The 24,860-nt window shown below is 43.7% G+C and overlaps 1 protein-coding gene across 1 annotated transcript in view; it reads right to left on the bottom strand.

Annotated features, from left to right (window-relative positions):
• Positions 1 to 24,256, bottom strand: part of LOC142254227 (uncharacterized) — a 56,796-nt gene extending 32,540 nt beyond the window's left edge. The window contains exons 1-4 of the mRNA XM_075325261.1: positions 23,990 to 24,256; positions 23,138 to 23,288; positions 22,513 to 23,002; positions 15,398 to 15,456 (exon numbers count right to left, since the gene is read on the bottom strand). Coding sequence (XP_075181376.1) covers positions 15,398 to 15,456; positions 22,513 to 23,002; positions 23,138 to 23,288; positions 23,990 to 24,176 — 887 coding nt within the window. The 5' untranslated portion in view covers positions 24,177 to 24,256. The remainder of the gene's footprint in view (positions 1 to 15,397; positions 15,457 to 22,512; positions 23,003 to 23,137; positions 23,289 to 23,989) is intronic.
• Between the last annotated feature and the right edge of the window lie 604 nt (positions 24,257 to 24,860).

The following is a 24,860-nucleotide window of genomic DNA, read 5'->3' as shown; positions in this document are numbered from 1 at the left end:
TCCATCCGCCCTGCACAGTATGGTGGACCAGAGATGGCTGAGTCGGCAGAGCTGTTGATGACCAAGTTTCTGAGCATAATGTTGACCCTTAGTCACAAACTGTAACACCTGTTGTTAGAGACAATGAGGAACATACTGATGACGATGAGACGCAGATACCAGATTGGGATGACAACTTAAATATTCGGTCAGGGCAGGAAGAGGCTAGGTCTGAGGGTGAGGGGAGTGCAAACACAACGCTTGATGAGGAAGTTCTAGATCCCACCTACTGTCAACCCACAGTCAGGCACTCGAGGAGGTCAACAGAGACGGTGGAGGATGCAACTGACGATGAAGTTACCTTGCGCCTTCCTGGACAAAGGAGTACTGGTAGCACGTCTACAACTGCATCCTCAGCCACCACTCTGCCTCTGAGCACTAGTCGGGTGGCTCAGCAGGTTGCAAGTCCTCTAAGCCTTGCCTAGCCTGGTCCTTTTTTGACCTTGCAAAGGATCGCCCAAATCATGTGATCTGTAAAATTTGTCGGGAATCTGTTAGTAGAGGTAAAAACTTCAGCAGTTTGATAACTTCTTCCATGAATCATCATATGTCCCAGTGGGAAGCTCACCGTGCTGCAATGCGGCCTAGCGGAGCAGACCATCCACCGCCTGCCCCTTCCAGTGCATCCGCGCGCTCTTCATCTTCTAGGACTGTGAAGACAGCTGTCACACCTGGTTTTCCACGCACACCTTCCACCACTGTAACCGCAACAGGCAGTTTGCTTGGTAGGTCGTCAGTTGGTTTGGAAGGGGAAACAAGTGCGTGTGTACAGCTCTCTCAGACATCGATAGCACCAACGTTGGATGAAGGCAACATCATGTCTACGCCTGCACTTTCCTCACAAACCTGGATTTTTCCAGGGACACCCTACTCACCACCATCTACACACAGCAGCCAGATCTCTGTTCTCAGATGTGGACAAATAAATGGCCATTTCCTGCGACCCATGACAAAGCTAAGAGGTTGACTTTATCCCTCTGTAAGCTCTTGGCTACCGAAATGCTGCCTTTCCGCCTGGTGGACACACAGGATTTTAGAGACCTTATGTCTGTCGCTGTGCCCCAGTGCCAGATGCCCAGTCGCCACTACTTCTCTAAGAAAGGTGTGCCTGCGCTACACCAGCATGTCGCACATAACATCACCGCTTCCTTGAGAAACTCTGTGTGTGAACGGGTGCATTTCACCACCGATACTTGGACCAGTAAGCATGGACAGGGATGTTACATGTCGCTGACTGGGCACTGGGTAACTATAGTGATAGATGGTGAAGGGTCTGCTGCACAAGTCTTGCCGTCCCCATGACTTGTGTGTCAATCCTCTGTCTGTCCAAGTTCCTCCACTGCTTCTGCCTCCTCAACCTCGTCTGGGTTCTCCACCTCCGCCCCAAGCCTGCCTGGTCAGGCCACCAGCGTTGTAACTGCGCAGAAGGAATCACGCACCCCTCATTACTATGCTGGCAGCAGAGCGCAATGGCATCAGGCGGTCTTTATCTTGAAATGTCTTGGAAATAAGAGTCACACAGCAGCTGAGTTGTGGGCAGCTCTGGAGACTGAGTTTGGTAAATGGTTGTCTCCACTCAACCTGCAGTCTAGTAAGGCCGTGTGCGACAATGCTGCAAACCTGGGTGCGGCCCTTCACCTGAGCAAGGTGACACACGTGCCTTGTATGGCTCACGTGTTGAACCTTGTTGTCCAGCAATTTTTAAAACACTATCCTGGCCTAGTTGGCCTTCTGAACAGGGCACGAAAACTGTCTGCTCAATTCCGCCGTTCAACTGCCGCAGCTGAACGACTTGCATCGCTCTAGAAGTCTTTCGGCCTGCCGGTTCATCGCCTGAAATGCGATGTGCCGACACGCTGGAATTCGACTCTCCACATGTTACAGCGACTGTGACAGCACCGCCGAGCACTGGTACAATACGTCATGACGTATAGCCAGGGCCAACGAGATGCAGAGATGGGGCAGATTACCCTCATGGAGTGGTCTCAGATCAAGGACCTATGCACCCTTCTGCACAGTTTCGACATGGCGACGAATATGTTTAGCGCTGACAATGCCATTATCAGCATGACAATTCCAGTCATTTACATGCTGGAGCACACGCTAAACACTATTCGGAGTCAGGGGGTGGGACAACAGGAAAGGGAGGAAGTGCAGGAGGATTCATATGTGCAAGGGACAACAACATCACCAAGGTCCAGACGTTCATCATCACCAAGGCGGCAGGCATGGGACCATGGGGGACAGGGATCAACAAGGGCGCATGGTAGCAGGCAAAATGTTGAGGAAGGTGCAGGAGAACATGAAGAAATGGAGGACGAACTGTCCATGGACATGGAAGACTCAGCGGATGAGGGAGACCTTGGTCAAATTTCAGTTGAAAGAGGTTGGTGGGAGATGTCAGAGGAAGAAAGAACGGTTAGCACCTCTATGCCACAAACACAGCGTGGACTTGGTCCGCATGGCTGCGCAAGACACATGAGCGCCTTCTTGCTGCACTACCTCCAACATGACCCTCGTATTGTCAAATTTAGAAGTGATGATGACCACTGTCTTGCCACACTATTAGATCCCCGGTACAAGTCCAAATTTTGTGACATAATTCCAGCCATAGAAAGGGACGCACTTATGCAGGAGTATCAGCAGAAGCTGTTACTCGATCTTAGCTCGGCTTTTCCACCAAACAACCGTGGTGCACGGAGTGAATCTCCCAGTTGTAACTTGACAAACATGGGACTGTCTCGTCATCAACAGTCTACCCGTACCAGCAGCACCGTATCTGGTGCTGGTAACAGCAATTTTATTGAATCATTTCATAATTTTTTTAGACCATCCTTTGCAAGGCCACCAGAGACAACAAGTCTGACACATAGTCAACGGCTGGAGAGGATGATACAGGAGTATCTCCAAATGAACATCGATGCCATGACTTTGCAAATGGAGCCTTGCTCATTTTGGGCTTCAAATCTTGAATAATGGCCAGAGCTCTCCACTTACGCCTTGGAGATCTTGTCGTGTCCAGATGCCAGCGTTGTCTCAGAACGTGTCTTCAGTGCTGCTGGGTGTGTGCTGACAGATAAGCGCACGCGTCTGTCCAGTGACAATGTGGACAGACTAACGTTCATCAAAATGAGCAAGTCATGGATCCGCAAGGACTTTACTACCCCTGTGTCATCCTGGGGAGAGTAAATGCTTGTGGATTTGGAATGTGCTTGATGCAAATCTACCTGCGAAGTGTACAACTGGGGCACAAGTGCTGCCACTGAAGGGGTGTCTGTGTGGCCCAATTTTTGGAAAAAAGGGAGACTCCGCTTGGAGTAACCCTTGCTTGCAGTGTTTCTAAAAATGAGCCAAGATGAACAAGTCATGGTTCAGCAAAGACTTTGCTACCTACCCCGGTGCCATCCTAGGGACGGTTAAGGATGGAGTATTTTTGAATGTGCTTGATGCAAATCTACCTGTGAAGTGTACAACTGGGGCACAAGTGCTGCCACTGAAGGGGTGTCTGTGTGGCCCAATTTTTTGGAAAAAAGGGAGACTCCGCTTGGAGTAACCCTTGCTTGCAGTGTTTCTAAAAATGATCCAAGATGAACAGATCTGGGATCAGGAAAGACTTTGCTACCTACACCGGTGTCATCCTGGGGACGGTTAAGGATGGCGTATTTTTGAATGTGCTTGATTCAAATCTACCTGTGAAGTGTACGACTGGGGCACAAGTGCTGCCACTGAAGGGGTGTCTGTGTGGCCCAATTTTTGGAAAAAAGGGAGACTGCGCTTGGAGTAAAGCGGGCTTTACACGCTGTGATATCGGTACCGATATCGCTAGCGTGGGTACCCGCCCCCATCTGTTGTGCGACACGGGCAAATCGCTGCCCGTGCCGCACAACATCACCCGGACCCATCACAAGTACTTACCTGCCCGGCGACGTCGCTGTGACCGGCAAACCGCCTCCTTTCTAAGGGACTCCGCCCAGGCTCCACCCCGCTCCACCTCCACCCTCCACCCCGCAAACTTTCCACAGTCTGCCACTACTCTTGGAAAAACACATACATACATATATATACATACATATATATGTATATATATATATATATATATATATATATATACACACACACACAATTTATTTATATATTTAATATATATTTTACTCACCCTCCCCGGCTCACAAGTAGCGCGGCGTCCTCTCTGAGCCACGATGCATTTCAGCTGGATATGCGCCCTCCAATGCACATCCAGCTGAAGCAAGGTGAGGACCAGGGTCGGCGGGCCCCTCCAACACCCCCGGCGATCGTCCCGCACCCGTCTTCGGCTCACAGAGCGAATACCTATCTCCGCCGGTTGCCGAGTCCTTGCCACCTCCACGGCTCTGCTTTCCTGCATTAATGTGATGACCTCATCACACTGCTGCACGCTAATCCCTGCTCTGCCCCTGCCTCCAGCACAGGAGTGGACACTGAAAGCTGTGCAAGAATTTGTGCCTAGGCCTCCCTTTTTTATGGTGACAAAGCTGCAGATTTATATGTATATACATATATATTACATAGTGCCCTCTTTTGTTATGTACAGCACCATTTCTTACATATTAAATTCTCTTGTCATTTTTGTTATTTATAGAGCTCTGTCTTTATTTCATAGCATCCTCTCTTGTTAGATATAAAATGACATGACTGCTGATGGAACATGGTAAGCTTCTTTTCTGATGTACTGGTCTGCTGGTCAGATGCTGCTCCATCAGCAGTCATTTTAAATCTAACAAGAGAGGATTATATAATAAAGAGAGGGAGCTGTGAATAACACAAATAACGAGAATATGCTATATAGGAGATGGTGCTATACAGAAAAAAAGAGGACACTATATAATAAAGGACCACACCATACATAACTAGCGAGGATGCTAATAAGGGAGTGTTATACATAATAAAAGGAGAAATAATGTACTTAAGGACAGCACTTTACATAGTAAGTACACTAAATAATGAGGCTGCATCCTGCATCCTTGTGCAGTGTCAGTGTGTGGCCTGACTTTTTTTTCTCGGACAGCGCACAGACCCATGCAGTTTGTCCTATTCCTCATAATCAGATCAGAACAGCACATGCTCCGAGACTCGCAGAACTCATTCTCAGAGCTGTGATTTTCACAGATATTTGAATGAATCTATGAAACTCTAGGGGTCCGCGTGCCGTCTGATAAAAAAAAAGGCTGGCAACACACAAAAATGGCACACAAATATGATAATGTGGCTTTATAATAAATAATATTATACAAATAATAACGGATTTAACAAATAACAGCAATACAGTCATACAGTACAGAATAAATGTTTTCAGAAAGTTACCTACCGCTTACGTCTCATCTGGTAAGTTATTTTCTGTTGTTTCTTCACCATCTGGTCAGACCTTCATGTTGCCATCTTACAGCCACTATTCTTCTTGTCACATTGATCACCGCAGCCCTGAAAATAACAAGGTCACATATATTGTATACATACATTTACCCCACACTGTGCCCCTGAATATAAATATGTACCAGACTATACATTATACAATGAGCACATACCATTCAGAATATAAGGTGATAAATAAGCCGCACTGTGCCCCCCATTAGCTATAATCTGTCGCCTAATACATATAAACTAATCAGTCTATGTGACACTCCCCCAATTAATTATAAGGCTATGTGCACACATTGCGATTTTGTAGCGGAAAATACGAAGCGTTTTACAGTTGCAAGCAAAACGCATATTTTATGCAGTGTTCTTCCTGCCAACACATCAGCACTTGCAGCACAATTTTATGCTGCAAATACTGAATGTGTGCACAAAGCCTTAATGGCCATTTACACGCTGCAACATCACTAACGATTTATCATCGGGGTCACGGTGTTTGTGACGCACATCCGGCGCCGTTAGCGACATCGCAGCGTGTGACACGTATGGGCGACCTTCAACGATCGCAAAAGAGGTAAAAATCGTTGGTTTTGGAGAGGTCGTTCATTTAGAAAAAATCGTTGTATATGCAGTAACGAGGTTGTTTGTCGTTCCTGTGGCAGCACACATCGCTATGTGTTACACCACAGGAATGAGGAACATCTCCTTACCTGCGACCGCCGGCATTAAGGAAGGAAGGAGGTGGGCGGGATGTTCGGCCCGCTCATCTCCGCCCCTCCTCTTCTATTGGGCGGCCGCTTAGTGACGTCACTATGACGCCGAACAAACCGCCCCCTTAGAAAGGAGGCAGTTCGCCGGTCACAGCGACGTCGCTAGGCAGGTAAGTATGTGTGACTGTTCCTAGCGATGTTGTGCGCCACGGGCAGCGATTTGCCCGTGACGCACAACCGACGGGGGCGGGTACACTCGCTAGCAATATCGGTACCGATATCGCAGCGTGTAAAGTGCCCTTTAGTCCCTGTCATGTGTCCTCCACCTACAATTTATCATACGTCCATAATAGCTTCACAATGAATTGTAGGGGGGGCACAAGACACAACTAGGGCTTTATAATGAATTTTAGTTTGTGTAGGAGGTTATCAGGGCCATATAATACATTTTCGAGCGGAAGCTATGAGGAACTTAGCATCCTCACCTACCATCCAACTCATTTTAAAGGAAACCCGCTGTCAGGTCCTCTGTGCCCTTCAGCAGCATTCACGTCTGTATGTTGAAATTCCCGGGCTCACCAGCCCTGTGTAATGTTATTCACTAAAATGAATGTTTAAAAAAAGAGAATTTATAAACTGAGCTGTTTCTACTGTATGCTAATTAGATCTCTGACTAGTCGCAGGGGAATTGTTTCCTTAGACTAGTTGGTCCTCTTTCCATGCTATCACACCCCTGTGGACATAATAACATGATTTCCACAAGCCGGCGTCATCGTCAGCCCCTGGAAATTTTGCGCATGTGCACTGCTGTGTTCTCTCACATTGAGCCTCATCTGAAGTTGGGTGTACAAGTCCTGGCTTCAGAGAGGCGCACTGTACATGATCGGAGGAACAGCTTCTGCACCTCTAATTATGCTCAGTGCGCCTCAATGTAGCCGGGACGTGTGGGTGAGTGAGCACAGCGGCGTGCATGCGCAAAATTTCCAGGAGTTAGTGGTGACGCCGACTTGTGGAAATCATGTTATTATGCCCAGAGGGGTGGGATAGCATGGAAAGACGGCCGACTAATCTGGGGAAACAACGGCCCCTGCAACTAGTCACAGGCCTAATTAGCACAGAAACAGCTGCTATCAAAGTTGGTGAGCAAGGATGGTTGACCTTAGGGAGATCAACATCCACCACTGCGGAGACACCATCACGTGTTTCTCAACGCAGTGATTCTAGAGCAATGCCCCCTGGGAAATATTCAAAGCAAGTAGGCCTGCGGAGACACCATCACGTTTCTCAACGCTGGCAGGAAACTAGCCAGGTCTTTCACCGGGAAGGAACAACCACGGGAAGGGCAGTCTCCAGTCAAGGAGACCACCTATGCCAAACATGGTATCCATCCACAGACAGCCGTTTCGGGGTATTTGCCCCTCATCAGTGTGGAGTAGGAATCTGGCTAGTGGGACATTGCCTAGTAAAAGACTATGTGAGCAAGGATGGTTGACCTTAGGGAGATCAACATCCACCACTGCGGAGACACCATCACGTGTTTCTCAACGCAGTGATTCTAGAGCAATGCCCCCTGGGAAATATACTAGGCAATGTCCCACTAGCCAGATTCCTACTCCACACTGATGAGGGGCAAATACCCCGAAACGGCTGTCTGTGGATGGATACCATGTTTGGCATAGGTGGTCTCCTTGACTGGAGACTGCCCTTCCCGTGGTTGTTCCTTCCCGGTGAAAGACCTGGCTAGTTTCCTGCCAGCGTTGAGAAACATGTGATGGTGTCTCCGCAGGCCTTCTTGCTTTGAATATTTCCCAGGGGGCATTGCTCTAGAATCACTGCGTTGAGAAACACGTGATGGTGTCTCCGCAGTGGTGGATGTTGATCTCCCTAAGGTCAACCATCCTTGCTCACATAGTCTTTTACTAGGCAATGTCCCACTAGCCAGATTCCTACTCCACACTGATGAGGGGCAAATACCCCGAAACGGCTGTCTGTGGATGGATACCATGTTTGGCATAGGTGGTCTCCTTGACTGGAGACTGCTCTTCCTGTGGTTGTTCCTTCCCGGTGAAAGACCTGGCTAGTTTCCTGCCAGCGTTGAGAAACATGTGATGGTGTCTCCACAGGCCTTCTTGCTTTGAATATTTCCCAGGGGGCATTGCTCTAGAATCACTGCGTTGAGAAACACGTGATGGTGTCTCCGCAGTGGTGGATGTTGATCTCCCTAAGGTCAACCATCCTTGCTCACATAGTCTTTTACTAGGCAATGTCCCACTAGCCAGATTCCTACTCCACACTGATGAGGGGCAAATACCCCGAAACGGCTGTCTGTGGATGGATACCATGTTTGGCATAGGTGGTCTCCTTGACTGGAGACTGCCCTTCCCGTGGTTGTTCCTTCCCGGTGAAAGACCTGGCTAGTTTCCTGCCAGCGTTGAGAAACATGTGATGGTGTCTCCGCAGGCCTTCTTGCATCAAAGTTGGTGAGGCAGGGAATTCTGAGATATATATATATATATATATATATATATATATATATATATATATATATATATAATGTGTGTGAATGCTGCTGGAGGGCAGAGAGCACCTGACAGGATGCCTGTAAATTCACACATGATTTTCCCCTCCCCCGCGATCACCATAAGTCCCTGAATCCCCTCTACCAATACCAATAGTCCCCCTCCTAATTATCCCCTCCTCAGTCTATTTAAAAAAAAAAAAAATGTAATTAAAACTTACCTCTCCTGTACCGGATGTATGGATCAGCGCCGCACCGTCTTTTCACCTCCCAGCTCCCGCGTTCTGTTCAAATTAGACAGGCGCGTGCAGCGTGATGACGTCATCAAGGAGTGTGCGCCTGTGTCACATGGAAAAGGGCAGGGAGCAGAGGACGGACTCCTGAGTTCCGCTCTCTACACTGTACAGAGCTGTGGATCGCTCCCTGCCCGGCACGCTGCATGCACTGAGGGCAATCTGGCCAGAAGCCCCCAAAGCCTTGAGCAGCTACAGGTCAGATTGCCCTCATTACCGACAGACCAGGAAGAGTCCCCCTGAACCTCGGGGCCCAGTGCAGCTGCATAAGCGGTATCTCCAGCACACATCGCTAATTTGCATGTTATGCAAATTAGCCACGTGTATAGTGACAAAAGCAGCACTGCCAGGCCCCTCTGCTGTGACTGTGACTGTGGCCCGGTGAAGAGGGTGGAGGGCCCAGCTGGCACGAGGCATAATAAAACTAAGTAATTGCCCCTGGCTCAGCCGGGCCCTTCTTCACCGGGCCCAGTACACCAGGCACAGCAGTAATGCCCTGATGGCGGCCCTGACTATAGTGGACAGCCAACAGCTAGACGTGCCAGGCAAATTCAAAGTTCATATTGGAATCAGTGCATTCAACTTAGTATAAATCACATTTTTTTTCTCTTAGCAGCAAAATCATTGTTGCGCACTGTAATTGGTACAGTCAACAAGGAAACACGCATTATAATTGATATGAGGAAGATAATGTACAGCTGAACCTGATGTCTGTTGCCATAAATTAAAAACTGCGCTGCCATTTAAAAAGGCGTTTATAATACAAAATATGTATAGTGTGCGTGTATATATATATATATATATATATATATATATACATATACAGTTAGGTCCAGAAATATTTGGACAGTGACACAATTTTCGCGAGTTGGGCTCTGCATGCCACCACATTGGATTTGAAATGAAACCTCTACAACAGAATTCAAGTGCAGATTGTAACGTTTAATTTGAAGGTTTGAACAAAAATATCTGATAGAAATTGTAGGAATTGTACACATTTCTTTACAAACACTCCACATTTTAGGAGGTCAAAAGTAATTGGACAAATAAACCAAACCCAAACAAAATATTTTTATTTTCAATATTTTGTTGCGAATCCTTTGGAGGCAATCACTGCCTTAAGTCTGGAACCCATGGACATCACCAAACGCTGGGTTTCCTCCTTCTTAATGCTTTGCCAGGCCTTTACAGCCGCAGCATTCAGGTCTTGTTTGTTTGTGGGTCTTTCCGTCTTAAGTCTGGATTTGAGCAAGTGAAATGCATGCTCAATTGGGTTAAGATCTGGTGATTGACTTGGCCATTGCAGAATGTTCCACTTTTTTGCACTCATGAACTCCTGGGTAGCTTTGGCTGTATGCTTGGGGTCATTGTCCATCTGTACTATGAAGCGCCGTCCGATCAACTTTGCGGCATTTGGCTGAATCTGGGCTGAAAGTATATCCCGGTACACTTCAGAATTCATCTGGCTACTCTTGTCTGCTGTTATGTCATCAATAAACACAAGTGACCCAGTTCCATTGAAAGCCATGCATGCCCATGCCATCACGTTGCCTCCACCATGTTTTACAGAGAGGATGTGGTGTGCCTTGGATCATGTGCCGTTCCCTTTCTTCTCCAAACGTTTTTCTTCCCATCATTCTGGTACAGGTTGATCTTTGTCTCATCTGTCCATAGAATACTTTTCCAGAACTGAGCTGGCTTCATGAGGTGTTTTTCAGCAAATTTAACTCTGGCCTGTCTATTTTTGGAATTGATGAATGGTTTGCATCTAGATGTGAACCCTTTGTATTTACTTTCATGGAGTCTTCTCTTTACTGTTGACTTAGAGACAGATACACCCACTTCACTGAGAGTGTTCTGGACTTCAGTTGATGTTGTGAACGGGTTCTTCTTCACCAAAGAAAGTATGCGGCGATCATCCACCACTGTTGTCATCCGTGGACGCCCAGGCCTTTTTGAGTTCCCAAGCTCACCAGTCAATTCCTTTTTTCTCAGAATGTACCCAACTGTTGATTTTGCTACTCCAAGCATGTCTGCTATCTCTCTGATGGATTTTTTCTTTTTTTTCAGCCTCAGGATGTTCTGCTTCACCTCAATTGAGAGTTCCTTAGACCGCATGTTGTCTGGTCACAGCAACAGCTTCCAAATGCAAAACCACACACCTGTAATCAACCCCAGACCTTTTAACTACTTCATTGATTACAGGTTAACGAGGGAGACACCTTCAGAGTTAATTGCAGCCCTTAGAGTCCCTTGTCCAATTACTTTTGGTCCCTTGAAAAAGAGGAGGCTATGCATTACAGAGCTATGATTCCTAAACCCTTTCTCCGATTTGGATGTGAAAACTCTCATATTGCAGCTGGGAGTGTGCACTTTCAGCCCATATTATATATATAATTGTATTTCTGAACATGTTTTTGTAAACAGCTAAAATAACAAAACTTGTGTCACTGTCCAAATATTTCTGGCCCTGACTGTATATATATATATATATATATATATATATATATAAAATAGCTGTACTACCCGGCTTTGCTCGGGTTAATAACTGCTGTTAACAAAATAGAATCTATTAACAAAAATGTATTCTGCACACAAAAACCACAATACAAATAGATATAAATGTAATTATAATGTCTGTCTCCCCCTCTGTATATATCTCTCTGTCTCTCTCTCTTTCCCTGTCTGTCTCTGTCTTTCTCCGTCTGTCTCTTTCCCTGTCTGTTTCCCTCTCTCTCTTTCTCGGTGTCTGTCTCTTTGTCTGTCTCTTTACCTGTCTGTCTCTTTCCCGGTCTGCCTGTTTCCCTGTGTCTGTCTCTGTCTCTTTGTCTGTGTCTGTCTCTTTACTTGTCTGTGTCTGTCTATTAACCTGTCTCTCTCTTTCCCTCTCTTTCCCTGTCTCTTTCTTTCCCTGTCAGTCTGTCTCTTTGTCTTTGCCTGTCTCTTTGTGTCTGTCTCTTACCCTGTCTATGTCTGTTTCTTACCCTGTCTGTGTCTGCCTCTTTCCCTGTCTGTGTCTGTCTCTTTCCCTGGCTGCATTGTGACATGCCAACATTCCATTTAAGGGCGTGGCTGCGCATTCTTCTGAAGTTCTGGCCGCACTGCGACTCCCAGCTCCATTCGCTTTAATGGAGGCAGGTTTTTTGGTGAATAACTGTAAAGCGCGGGGTTAAAATTTCCCCTCAAAACATAGCCTATGACGCTCTCAGGGTCCAGACGTGTGAGAGTGCAAAATTTTGTGGCTGTAGCTGCGACGGTGCAGATGCCAATCCCGGACATACATACACACACACACACAGACACACACACACATTCAGCTTTATATATTAGATGTACAAAAGTTTGGACACACCTTTTCATCTCTAGAACAACTATTAAGAGGAGACTTTGTGCAGCAGGCCTTCATGGTAAAATAGCTGCTAGGAAACCACTGCTAAGGACAGGCAACAAGCAGAAGAGACTTGTTTGGGCTAAAGAACACAAGGAATGGACATTGGACCAGTGGAAATCTGTGCTTTGGTCTGATGAGTCCAAATTTGAAATCTTTGGATCCAACCACCGTGTCTTTGTAGAAAAGGTGAACGGATGGACTCTACATGCCTGGTTCCCACCGTAAAGCATGGAGGAGGAGGTATGACGGTGTGGGGTTGCTTTGCTGGTGACATTGTTGGGGATTTATTCAAAATTGAAGGCATACTAAACCAGCATGGCTACCACAGCATCTTGCAGTGGCATGCTATTCCATCCGGTTTGCGTTTAGTTGGACCATCATTTATTTCTCTACAGGACAATGACCCCAAAAACACATCCAGGCTGTGTAAGGGCTATTTGACTAAGAAGGAGAGTGATGGGATGCTACGCCAGATGACCTGGCCTCCACAGTCACCAGACCTGAACCCAATCGAGATCGTTTGGGGTAAGCTGGACCTCAGTGAAGGCAAAAGGGCCAACAAGTGCTAAGCATTTCTAGGAACTCCTGCAAGACTGTTGGAAAACCATTCCGGTGACTACGTCTTGAAGCTCATCAAGAGAATGCCAAGAGTGTGCAAAGCAGTAATCAAAGCAAAAGCTGGCTACTTTGAAGAACTTAGAATATAAGACATATTTTCAGTTGTTTCAAACTTTTTTAAGTATTCCATTCCACATCTTTTCATTCCTAGTTTTGATATCTTCAATGTGAATCTACAATTTTTAGAGTCATGAAAATAAAGAAAACTCTTTGAATGAGAAGGTGTGTCCAAACTTTTGGTCTGTACTGTATATATATATGTATATATATATATATATTAAAAAAAACACAAGGGCAATTGATATTTAGAGGGATCCGTGGGGTCCAGCTTGTGGGATGCCCATAACAAGTACGGTTTATAAGGCCATCTGGGAAAAGCATTTATAAATTAAATGTATTTATAGGCACTGGAATTTACTCACCTAACAAGGTCGTAGGGAAGGAGGGTCCCAAAACCAATCGTGGCTCGTGGATATATCAGCGTGTCTGGGGGAGAGATTTTACATTAGCCAATCGATTTCCCTATTGAGACCTTTTGGGAACAATGTCTGGAGTGTGTGGATCCAGTGGATTTCTCGCTGTTTTAGGATCTTAATGTGGTTGCCCCCTCGTCTAGGTCTAGGAATGTGTTCATGATTTGGAATCGTGATTGTGCTATGGTGTGACGTGCTTCTTTGAAATGGTGTCGTAGGGGTAGCCAGGTTTTTATTTTTGCATCTGATGGTGGATTTGTGACTTGCTATTCTCTCCTTAACATTTTGTGTAGTTTCCCCTAATTAGAGTAATCTGCATGGACATTTAACCCCTTCACGACCCATGACGGATATATCCGTCATGGATCGTGTGAGGCTAATCCCCACCCCTGCCGTGGGCAGGTTGCGGCGATCCGCACACATCAACTGTTTTTAACAACTGACGTGTGCCTGCAAGTTACGAGTGGAATCGCTTCCACCTGACACTTTTAACCCCTTACATCTCGCTGCCAAAGTCTGGCAGCGAGATGTATGTGCGCGCGGATATTACTTTCACTTACCGCCGACCCCCCGGAAGTCACGTGCGTGATCACATGACTTTTGGTGGTTGCCATGGTATCACAGGGTCATGTGATGAGTCACTTCTCTCAGTGGCGGCATACTTCCGGCATTGAGAGTAAAGCAGCATTTCTGCAGTTCTCAGCTCTGAAGCTGAGATCTACAGATAGGGCAGAGCGATCGTAATGTTTATCCATATAGCCTCCTAGGGAGACTAGAAAAATAAAAAAAAAAAGTAAAAAAAAAAAGTTTTAAAAAATAAAAAAAATCCTAAAAGTTCAAATCACCCCCCTTTAACCCTTTGAAAATTAAAGGGTTAAAAAAAGAAAAATATACACATATTTGGTATTGGTGTGTTCAGAAATGCCCGATCTATCAAGGTGTCATGTAACGTGCAGGGGGCAGAGCGCGGGTGTCATATAATGTGCGGGGGGCGGATCGCGGGTGTCATGTGATGTGTGGGGGCGGAGCGCGGGTGTCTTGTAATGTGCGGGGGCAGAGCGCAGGTGTCATGTAACGTGCGGGGGGCGGAGCGCGGGTGTCATGTAATGTGCGGGGGCGGAACGCGGGTGTCATGTAATATGCGGGGGTGGCTGAGCCACGGGTGTCATGTGATGTGCGGTGGGCGGAGAGTGAGTGTCATGTATTGTGCGGAAGTGGTAGAGCCACAAGTGTCATGTAATATGCGGGGGTGGCAGAGCCGCGGGTGTCATCTAATGTGCGGGGGTGGCTGAGCCGCGGGTGTCATGTAAAGTGCGGGGGGTGGAGTGCGGGTGTCATGTAATGTGCGGGGGGCCGGAGCCCGCGTGTGGAGCTGCGGGTGACGTTTATGTCAGTTGCACAGGGGCAGTGCAAACTGCACCTGCGCTACTGATAGTGGCGCAGTGCATGACAGAATAGGAGAACAGAAAAAAATGGTGATTATGTAAGTAGATGTTTTTTTATTCACTCTTTCAGTGTCAACGTGAACAAGACCTGCGTTGGGTCGAAACGTTTTGTGTTTTAGTCGCTCATGCCCAGCAGCACCTACTGCCCTATACCATGTTTTGTAAATAAACTTTGAACACTTTTGCAAACTATTTCTGAGTGTGCGGTGATTAGAATAATTGACAGGGAAGGAGGACGGCGATCACAAGCAGAACAAAGGTGCCGGATCAAGATCAGTGATGCCCATTGTACTGGGGATCAGATCTGCCTGGGCACTTATATACCGTATTCTAGACTGCTGTAAATAAGGGCTTACTTGTGCTGGCCGCAGTTTATATGGGAAAAACCTAATAACAGATTCCCTTTAAAAAAAACAAAACATAAAACTGGAAGGTCACTATATTCTAACACTTAAAACTTTTTTTATGTAGATGGAAATGTATTATGGCTTGTTTTTTCGTGTGAATAACTGTACTTACTTTTGACTGCTACGACTAATTCCATTTTTGGTAGTAGGCATGTCCAAAGAACATAAAATCTGGAATTGTTGTAATATTTTATATGTTACAGAGTTTACAATGCAACATAATAGACATGTTAACTTTATTCTGCAGGTCGATAGGATTGCATTGATGACGAAGATAATGATGAAAAGAACAAAAAGAAAACAGTTTCTCTTATTTCATTTTTTTACTTTGTTTTTACAGCATTTATTGTGCAGTAAAAATGACCTGACAACATGGTTCTTTAAGTCAGCACAATTACAATACCAAATATATTGAATTTTCGTTATTTTAGTGGCTTTCAAATTCTGAACTTTATAAAAAAAAAAAATAAAATTGGTTTGTGTTGTTAATTTTACAGTCCCATAACTTTTTTGCTTCTCCATTGATGAAGCTGAGTGAATTCTTATTTTTTTTGTATGGCAAGCTTTTATTTTTATTGGTGCGTAATATTTTGACATACTAGATTTTGAAAATTACATAAACTAGCCCTCAGACAAGGGACCCTAAACTGTCCCCTATTCCAGAGGTATGCCAGATGTCGGCGAAGTCTGGACCGCCAGCGTTGCCCTGACTCCTGAATTGCCAAGAACTGACACCACCGGAGAGGGCTCCTCATCGTTTAATACGTTTATTGACTAAATGTTCTACTGTTTGCAATAAATCAATGAGCCCAAACAATTTATATACTTCAACAAAGCTAATATAATAAGTTGTTTTCCACCTAAACAAATTCAGTACAAAATGCAACTTTTAATGACTATTGCAGTCTCAGAATTATTCATGATAATTGTCTTTAGAACTAGCAGAACACCTATTGCTGTTATGGCCTTCTGCAAACACAAAGCTTAGCCAAACACCAGCAGTACACCTGAGGAATCTTAGCCCATGCTTCATAGGCAATTGCTTCCAGTTCACTAATATTCTTGTGTTTGTGTGATACAACCATCTTCTTAATTTCCACCCCAAAAAATGTCTATGGGGTTCAACTCAGTGACTTTGATGAGCACTATAAAATCACCCAGAATTTCTTATAAACCCAAGATATGGTGGACTTTGAGGTATTCTTGGGATCAATGGCACCTAAGATTCAGCTCACTCTCAGAAGACATGTTGCTTTCTTCAAGAATTCCCTGATACTTTGATTAACTGATTAAGAGAAGTACAAGCCCCTTCCCTCTGTTTTATGCGTGAATGCATTTCTAAAGGCCCCGTCACACGAAGCAACATCGCTAGCAACATCGCTGCTGATGGACAACTTTTGTGACGTAGCAGCGATGTCGCTAGTGATGTTTCTGTGTGTGACATCCAGCAACAACCTGGCCCCTGCTGTGAGGTCGCTGGTTGTTGCTGAATGGCCTGGACCATTTTTTAGTTGTTGCTCTCCCGCTGTGAAGCACACATCGCTGTGTGTGACAGCAACAACTAAATGTGCAGGCAGCAGGAGCCGGCTTCTGTGGACAATGGTAACCACGGTAAACATTGGGTAACCAAGAAGCCCTGTCCTTGGTTACCCGATATTTACCTTCGTTACCAGCCTCCGCAGCTCTCACTGTCAGTGCCGGCTCCTGCTCCTTGCACGTGTAGCAGAGTACACATCGGGTAATTAACCCAATGTGTACTGTAGCTAGGAGAGCAGGGAGCCAGCGCTAAGCAGTGTGCGCGGCTCCCTGCTCTCTGCACGTGTAGCACAGTACACATCGGGTAATTAACCCAATGTGTGCTGTAACTAGGAGAGCAGGGAGCCAGCGCTAAGCGGTGTGCGCTACTCCCTGCTCGTGTAGCTACAGCACACATTGGGTAATTAACCCGATGTGGGCTGTAGCTAGGAGAGCAAGGAGCCAGTGCTAAGCAGTGTGCGCGGCTCCTGCTCTCTGCACATGTAGCTGCAGTACACATCGGGTAATTAACCCGATGTGTACTGTAGCTAGGAGAGCAGGGAACCAGCGCTAAGCGGTGTGCGCTGCTCCCTGCTCTCTGCACGTGTAGCTGCGTGTGCTGGTAACCAAGGTAAATATCGGGTTGGTTACCCGATATTTACCTTAGTTACCAAGTGCAGCATCACTTCAGTGCGTCGCTGCTGGCTGGGGGCTGGTCACTGGTTGCTGTTGACAGCTCACCAGCAACCCGTGTAGCGATGCTCCAGCGATCCCTGCCAGGTCAGGGATCGCTGGAGCGTCTGACTGTGTGACCTCTCACCAGCAACCTCCTAGCAACTTACCAGCGATCCCTATCAGGTTGTATCGTTGTTGGGATCGCTGGTAAGTTGTTTAGTGTGACGGTACCTTAAGCGTATATATTGTTAGCAACAAGTCTGCATAGACTTTAGTCTGCTTGTGCATCGTATAAGTGTACAAAAATGCATTAGACCAGAACTGAACCAGAAGGGAACTGAATACCTAGTCACTGTAAACAACGTTTCTGTTTATTTCCTCTATCACCCCTATAGTCCTTCACTTCCCCCCTAATCCCTCCACTTAGTAATGAACTGGTCATCTCTCCCTCTACACTCCCCATCCATCTCACCTCCTCTTCGGAACTGTTCCTCAACTTAAAATCTTTTGTCTCCAAACACACACAGCCATCACATGCCCTCTCCTGCTCCTACTTACTAACACTCTCTGATCTTCTTCATTTCTGGTGATATCGCTCCAAATCCTGGTCCTCCTCACAATATTCTCACAGTCACTTCTAAATCCCATCCACCATCTATCACAAATTTCTAGACCCTTTCTAACCTTATAACCATTCATCCAGTCTCTACTTCCCCACTCCCTCTATCTGAAACTCTATGGAACACTCGCTCTGTCTACAACAAACTTTCATACATCCATGATCTTTTCATCACTAACAAACTTTCCTTCCTCGAGATCACAGAAACCTGGTTCACCCTTTCTGCCATAGCCTCTCCAGCTGAACTTTCTTATGGTTGAGTTCATCATTCTCACCACCACCGCAGACACAAGCTTGCTGGAAGAGTTGGTTTCTAGCGGCCAGATAACTGCTCTTTCACCCAAATTCCACTGCCACCCTTAGTTACTCTCCCTTCTTTTGAGGTGCACTATGTCCGCATCTACCCCCCTCCAACTGGCTGTCATTTACTGCCCCCAGGGCCAAACACCTTTTTAACCACTTGGCTACTTAATTTCCTTTCTGCTGACATCCCTACTATCATCATGGGTGACTTAAACATCTCCAATGACACTTCCACTCAGCTATCTATATGCTTCTAACACTCACTTCCTCTTTTGGCCTCTCTCAATGGTCCTCTGCAGCACTCATAAAAATGTCCACACACTGGATTTCATCTTCTCCCGCCTCTGTTCCCTATCTAAACTCTCTAACTCACCTCTCCCCCTTGCTGACCACAACCTACTCACATTATCTTCCCTTTTCTTTCCAAGTGCACTCAGCACTCCACAAACTTACACACACTCACAGGAGTCAATCAACAGTGCAGGGTCAGAAAACTTAGATCAGAACACAAGCACAAACACAAGCCAAGAGCACAACTGCAGAACCAGAGAGTATGACTGGCAAAGTTGGAGCATCCTCAGTAATGAAACAGAGCAATTACAAGGAAGGTGGAACACCTGAGTAAAAGCAACTCCCAGAATCTGCATGGAATCCTGTGCTGTCAAACAACCTGTAAGCTAGTGCTCAAAGAAACACAACAGAGCTGTCATGTTGGGTGTGGGGAGAGACACCCAGCAAGTGGACTCCAGGGCATAAAGGAGGCTGTAATTCAAAGAGGGGGGAAATCAAGGGCTCCTGTGCTGACCCTGACACTGGGGGGCCCTGCGCTTATCCTCAAACCACAGGTACCTATCATAGTTAGGCTTCTGCCACACTCACGTTTAAAAAACGTACGTGTGCTGTAGTCCGTTTTTTGTGTCCGTGTTCCGTATTTTCTGTCCGTTTTTCCCCTCCGTGTAGTGTCCGTATGCATATCGTGTGTCATACGTGTGTACGTGTGTGCGTTTTCCTGTGCGTGAAATACGTCAGTGTGTGTTCCGTGTGCAGTCTGTTTTTTGTGCGTGTTTAACATGTTTCACACATTGAGATAATGGTGATCAGTTGGAATTAAATGACACATAGGTGTATGTGATTAGGACATAAATATAAGTTACCTATAAACTGTTTCCTGCTTGTATTCTGCCTTGGAGCACCTATGTGTTGTGACAAATTTTTCGCAATGCCATTATCCACGGAGGCCTTAGTGTTTTTATGTTGGATTATATCTCGTCGTTTTGGTGTTAGACGGCACATGTTGCAATATGATAATGTAAGAAGAAACAGATTGTGGGTGCATCCACTAATCATGATGCGGCCTATGCATGGTCATTTCCATACTTTATTTTTTGAGTTACGGAATTTCCCAGATAAGTTTTTTTCATACTGCCGTTTGTCAGTTGAGAGTTTTGATTACTTACTAAATATTTTACGATCTCATTTGCAACATCAGGACACTTGGATGCGGCTTTCCATTTCCCCTGAGGAGAGATTTGTGGTGACTCTGAGGTATTTTTTTTTTTTTTTTAATCTTTTTGAAATGTGTTTGGTTTCACATTGAAATGTGTAATTGATATTTCTTGATCTAATCTATGTTTTTAATCAATGTTTGTGGTTTGTTTGGTTTGCTTTTCTTTAAAAAAACTTATTGATAATTGAAAGTCATTGTTTGTCTTGTTTTCATAGATTCTTGGCGACTGGTCAATCTTTTAGTGCGTTACATTTTGATTTTTTGTTGGGGAGATCAACCATTGCCGTTATAGTACGTCACACATGCGACATGATATGGCAACATTTAAAAGACCAAATGATGCCTCAGCAAAACAGAGAAGATTGGTTGAAAATCTCTAAGGGCTTCAAGGACTCTGTGGACTTTCCTAACTGCATAGGAGCTTTGGATGGCAAGCATTTCAGAGTTAAAAAACCACCAAACTCTGGTTCACGTTATTTCAATTTTCATAAGTTTTTTTCGGTTGTTATTTTGGCATTGGTTGACACAGAATACCGTTTTATTTATGCTGACATTGGGGCCTATGGTAGTGCCTCAGATGCCCGTATTTTCCGCTCATCAAGATTAGCCCAACGCCTGCAAGAAAATTCATTATTGATCCCACCCCCAGTTGCCCTACCTGGTACATCTGGACCGTTGGCACCATATGTCATGGTAGCAGATGCAGGATTTGCATTATCCAAACATGTTATGCGACCATATCCAAGGAGATCAATTGATGACAGGAAACAGTACTTTAATTATTGGCTAACTAAAGCAAGACGTTATGTGGAGTGTGCATTTGGTATTTTAGCTAACAAATGGCGCATTTATCACACAACTATTCAGTTGCAGCCAAACTCTGTCAAATCTGTCATCAAGGCTACCATAGTGCTTCACAATTTCTGTTGGATACATGAAGGAGGAACTTATGTTGATGATGAATCTCAGATAAACCATGTTGTTAATCCAACAGGTGAACCTATGTCTCATAATTCCGTGACACCTGGATTACAAATCAGAAAATTATTTACTGATTACTTTAATTGTTTTGATGCTAATAATAATATTGATGTTTGTTAATATTTTTATGGGTTTATTTTTGTAAAAATGTATTTTTTTCACTTAGACGAAAATGTTTAATTAGTTTAAACAATCTAAGAGCTTAAAGCTTACTTGTATTAAAGTGAAAATGCGTTAATCACCAACTGACATTTCTGTTAACAACATGGATTTCTGAATGTTGTATGTATGTGTTTGTACATTTCTGTTTTAGTATCATGATTTTTTGTTTGTTTAAACTTACAAAATTAATAATGTTAATCGTCTATGGGAAAAATGCAATATTATATCTAAATTTAAAAAACAAACACAATATTTATTTTGAAAACATTTTTTTTTATTAATAATATGCCTATTATTCCAAAAAGTAATGATGTTCTTTTTTAGTTTAAAAAAAAAATTAATTTCTTGCTCATCTTCTGGAAACTTTTACAAAATTAACATTTGTTTTTTTTCTTTAAACATTTTTCATATACTTTACTTAAAATAGTACACTTGCAAAAATGTTTGCATTGCTTACAATGTTGTGAAATTTTCGACCAATTATGTTGGTCTCATGTTGGACATTTACATAGACATAATAATTGCAAACTTTGTTTTGAGAATATAAGAACTCATCTACCTATCAAATTGTTTGTGTACAAATGTGTTCATAAAAAATTAAACATATCCATGGCATAAAACATATATGTCATCCGGCACAAAATATAATCACACATGCCTTTTTTTAAATTTTTAAGACTCTGAGTTTAAACATTTTTGGCAAACCCTATTTTTTTTTTTTTTGGGCCCTTCATCATATTTGTTGGTTGAATGTAAAGATTAACAAAAATGTGTATCATAAGTCTACAAGATCTTCTAGGGAAGTAACCTGAGTGTTGCTGAGTATGTTGTTTTGGGTGGCCTCAGAAATAGTATTTTCAGGAATGGAAGCAGTTGTTTGCTGAACAACATTCCTATTACTAACTACAGTAGTGTGTGGAACAGTCTGTTGCATGCTTGTTTGGCCCAACACATTGCCTGTTGTTGAGTACACCTGTGGGTCTACATGGGTAAGTGGGTATTGTGTGTGTGTATGTTGTTGACCTTGAGGATAGTTGACTGATGTTTGTAAGTGTGGTGTAGGTAACATAGTTGAGATTGGATAATGAGGCATCATGAATGATTGTGGGTATGTTGAACCAGGAAGCAAGTTAGGTAAAGCACCAATATTTGTGGGTTGAGTAAAGTAACTAGTACTTGGAGTGGGTTGTAAATTCATATAGTTTATGGGTTGCTGTGAGGTTGCACTTTGTACAGTGCTTAAGGTGCCAGTATTGGTTGAAACATACCCTTGTCTAATTGGTGTTGGGAATACCGTACTTGAAGCAATAGAAGGTTGACCAGATTGTTGTAATACTGGATTAGTGACAATTACTGTTGCCATTGTTGTTTGTGTTGAAATGGTATTTTGATTGTCTGTTGTGTTTGGGACTGTATGTTGTTGCATAATGGTCCGCCAATTTTCTATGGCCTCATAAACTCTCACTGGTTCCTGTTCTGCCTGACTAGCTGAAAGTAGTGTCAGCATAGCAGCACGTACACATTCCTGCCTATCGGATGCAATTTTGGTTAAGCTAGTAGATAAAGACCGACAAAAACGCTCGGCATCTGTTTCTGGAATTAAAGTGTTCATTATGTGAATAATGCGTGTGTCAATTATTTCCGGTAAGGATCTCATTTCATCAGGTCTGCGGATTCTTCTTGCACGGAGAGGTTGTGGTGCAAAACGTGGAAGTACATTTGTTTGTGTTGATTGTGTTGCTGGTGTTGTTGTTTGTTGTGTTGATGTGCCTTGGTTGTTGGTTTGTGCACTCTCTGTCCCACCATCATGTGATTCAGTTGCTGCTGCTGCATCTTGTTGAATCTCTTGATTTTCACTGTCTTCTCTGCCAGGTTCTTGTTCTGATGCTGAGGTGGCTGTAGCAGAGGGACCAGCTGTTGGTTGTTCATCAGAATCGTCTAGATTATCCTCCGTTCTATATTAAATTAGATAACATATTACAATCATAACATTTATATTTTTAAAATTAACTTCAGAAAATAAATGAATTGTAAAGAAAAATTATTGTTAAAAAAATAAAAAAAATAAAAATATATAACAAAAAACTTACTGTGTTACTTCTAAGATGGGTGCTAGGAAGCTTATTTGTTCATAGTAAACATATCTGCGTTTGCGGCCTTGGCTGGATGATGATGGTATAGGGTTGTACTCCCTTCGGTACTGATCACGTGCTGAACGCCAACGCCTTTTTACCAAGTCAACTGTTGAATTTAACAAAATATGTCACTTGCAACATTCAGCATAATTCTGCACACATTAATGATAATAATGTTTGCTAAATGTAATATACAATTTTACATAATAAAGGTGGACAAATACATTATAGGAAAATTCATTATTTTAGATATTATTCACTAAAAAGCATTTTTATACATTCACACATAACAAAATAATATTTCTCAGTAATTTTCTTGGAAGTAATTGTGATATATATTTTAAAAAGTTTTGGTTTTTTATTAACAAGAAAAATTTGCAAAAAAAAAAAGAGAAATATTATTTTAATAATTTAGGTCATGATATTGAAATGTTATTAAAATAAAGCACAAAAAACAAAATAAACCAAACATGATTAGAAATTGGGATACAAAAATTAGACTAATAAAACATGGAATTGAAATTCACATGACAGTTTTATCTGTTAATTAATTAACTTCATGAAGAATTCAAAATCATATTACAAATTAAAGATTACTTTGAATTTTTGAACTTTAGAAATGTTAGGTAACCTTTTTTAAAATTTAACATTAACTCAATAAATAGATTAATACATATAACAATTCTTCACAAAGTTAATTTAAATAAAAAACAACATTACAATAACAAAACATTCACAGTTTGAAATTATAAAAAAAAAAAATATATATTAAAAAAAAACCTCTATAAAAATTATATAAAAACTTACCATATTTAGCACGCTTTGAAGGCGAACATCTATCCCATGCATTATTGGGGTACACTTCCTCAGCAACTTGAAGCCAATGGCGGTCAACTGTCAGTCTGTCATGGTAACCATCAACACGTGTATCCCATAATGGTGGGTGAGTCTCGACAGCTGATATCAGTTTCTCCGTGTCCACCCGTGGAGCCATTATTATATTTGGAAGCAGAAATTGTGCTCAAAAAAGTTCTTTCACTACACAGAACTACAACTGCTTGCTTGCTCACTCCTTCTGCAAATGCACAGTAAGTTTTGTGCAAAAAAAATATGTTAGCTACGCCACCTGAAAGTATTTGAAATTGTAACAACTTTGAATTTTAAAACACGGACACGGACCACACGGATAGCATACGGAGGCCATCCGTATCACGTACGTGCAAACACGGACCCATAGGATTTAATGGATCCGTGAGGACGTTATGCCGGGGGAAAACGGACATGTCAGCGCTTTTTCGGCACGGTCAAACGTAGGCACGGAACGGACACACGCTCCGTGCCAAAACACTGACGTGAGGCTATTTATATTAAAAGGACTGTGTCAACATAAGCACGTGTCTCCGGTACGTGTAAAAAATGCCAAACACGTACCGGAGGCACGGATGTGTGGCGCTAGCCTTAGAAGGTGTGGCCTGCCAACGTGACCCTGTCTCTTAGCCAGACCCTAGGACTAAATCCCACCACCCACCAATCCAAGGGGGAAAAACAAAAATAACCAGCAAAAGGGGAAAAAGGAAAAACAACAACTTATCTTAGAGAGGGAATCTTCAGAAAATACAGCTACAGTAGTCTGAAGCAACATGCACACCAGAGCAAGCAACTTCTCCAAGTGAAGAGT

This window comes from Anomaloglossus baeobatrachus, chromosome 1 (genome assembly GCF_048569485.1).
Source record: "Anomaloglossus baeobatrachus isolate aAnoBae1 chromosome 1, aAnoBae1.hap1, whole genome shotgun sequence".
Taxonomy (NCBI): domain Eukaryota; kingdom Metazoa; phylum Chordata; class Amphibia; order Anura; family Aromobatidae; genus Anomaloglossus; species Anomaloglossus baeobatrachus.
This window is presented reverse-complemented; position numbering and strand designations above follow the sequence as displayed.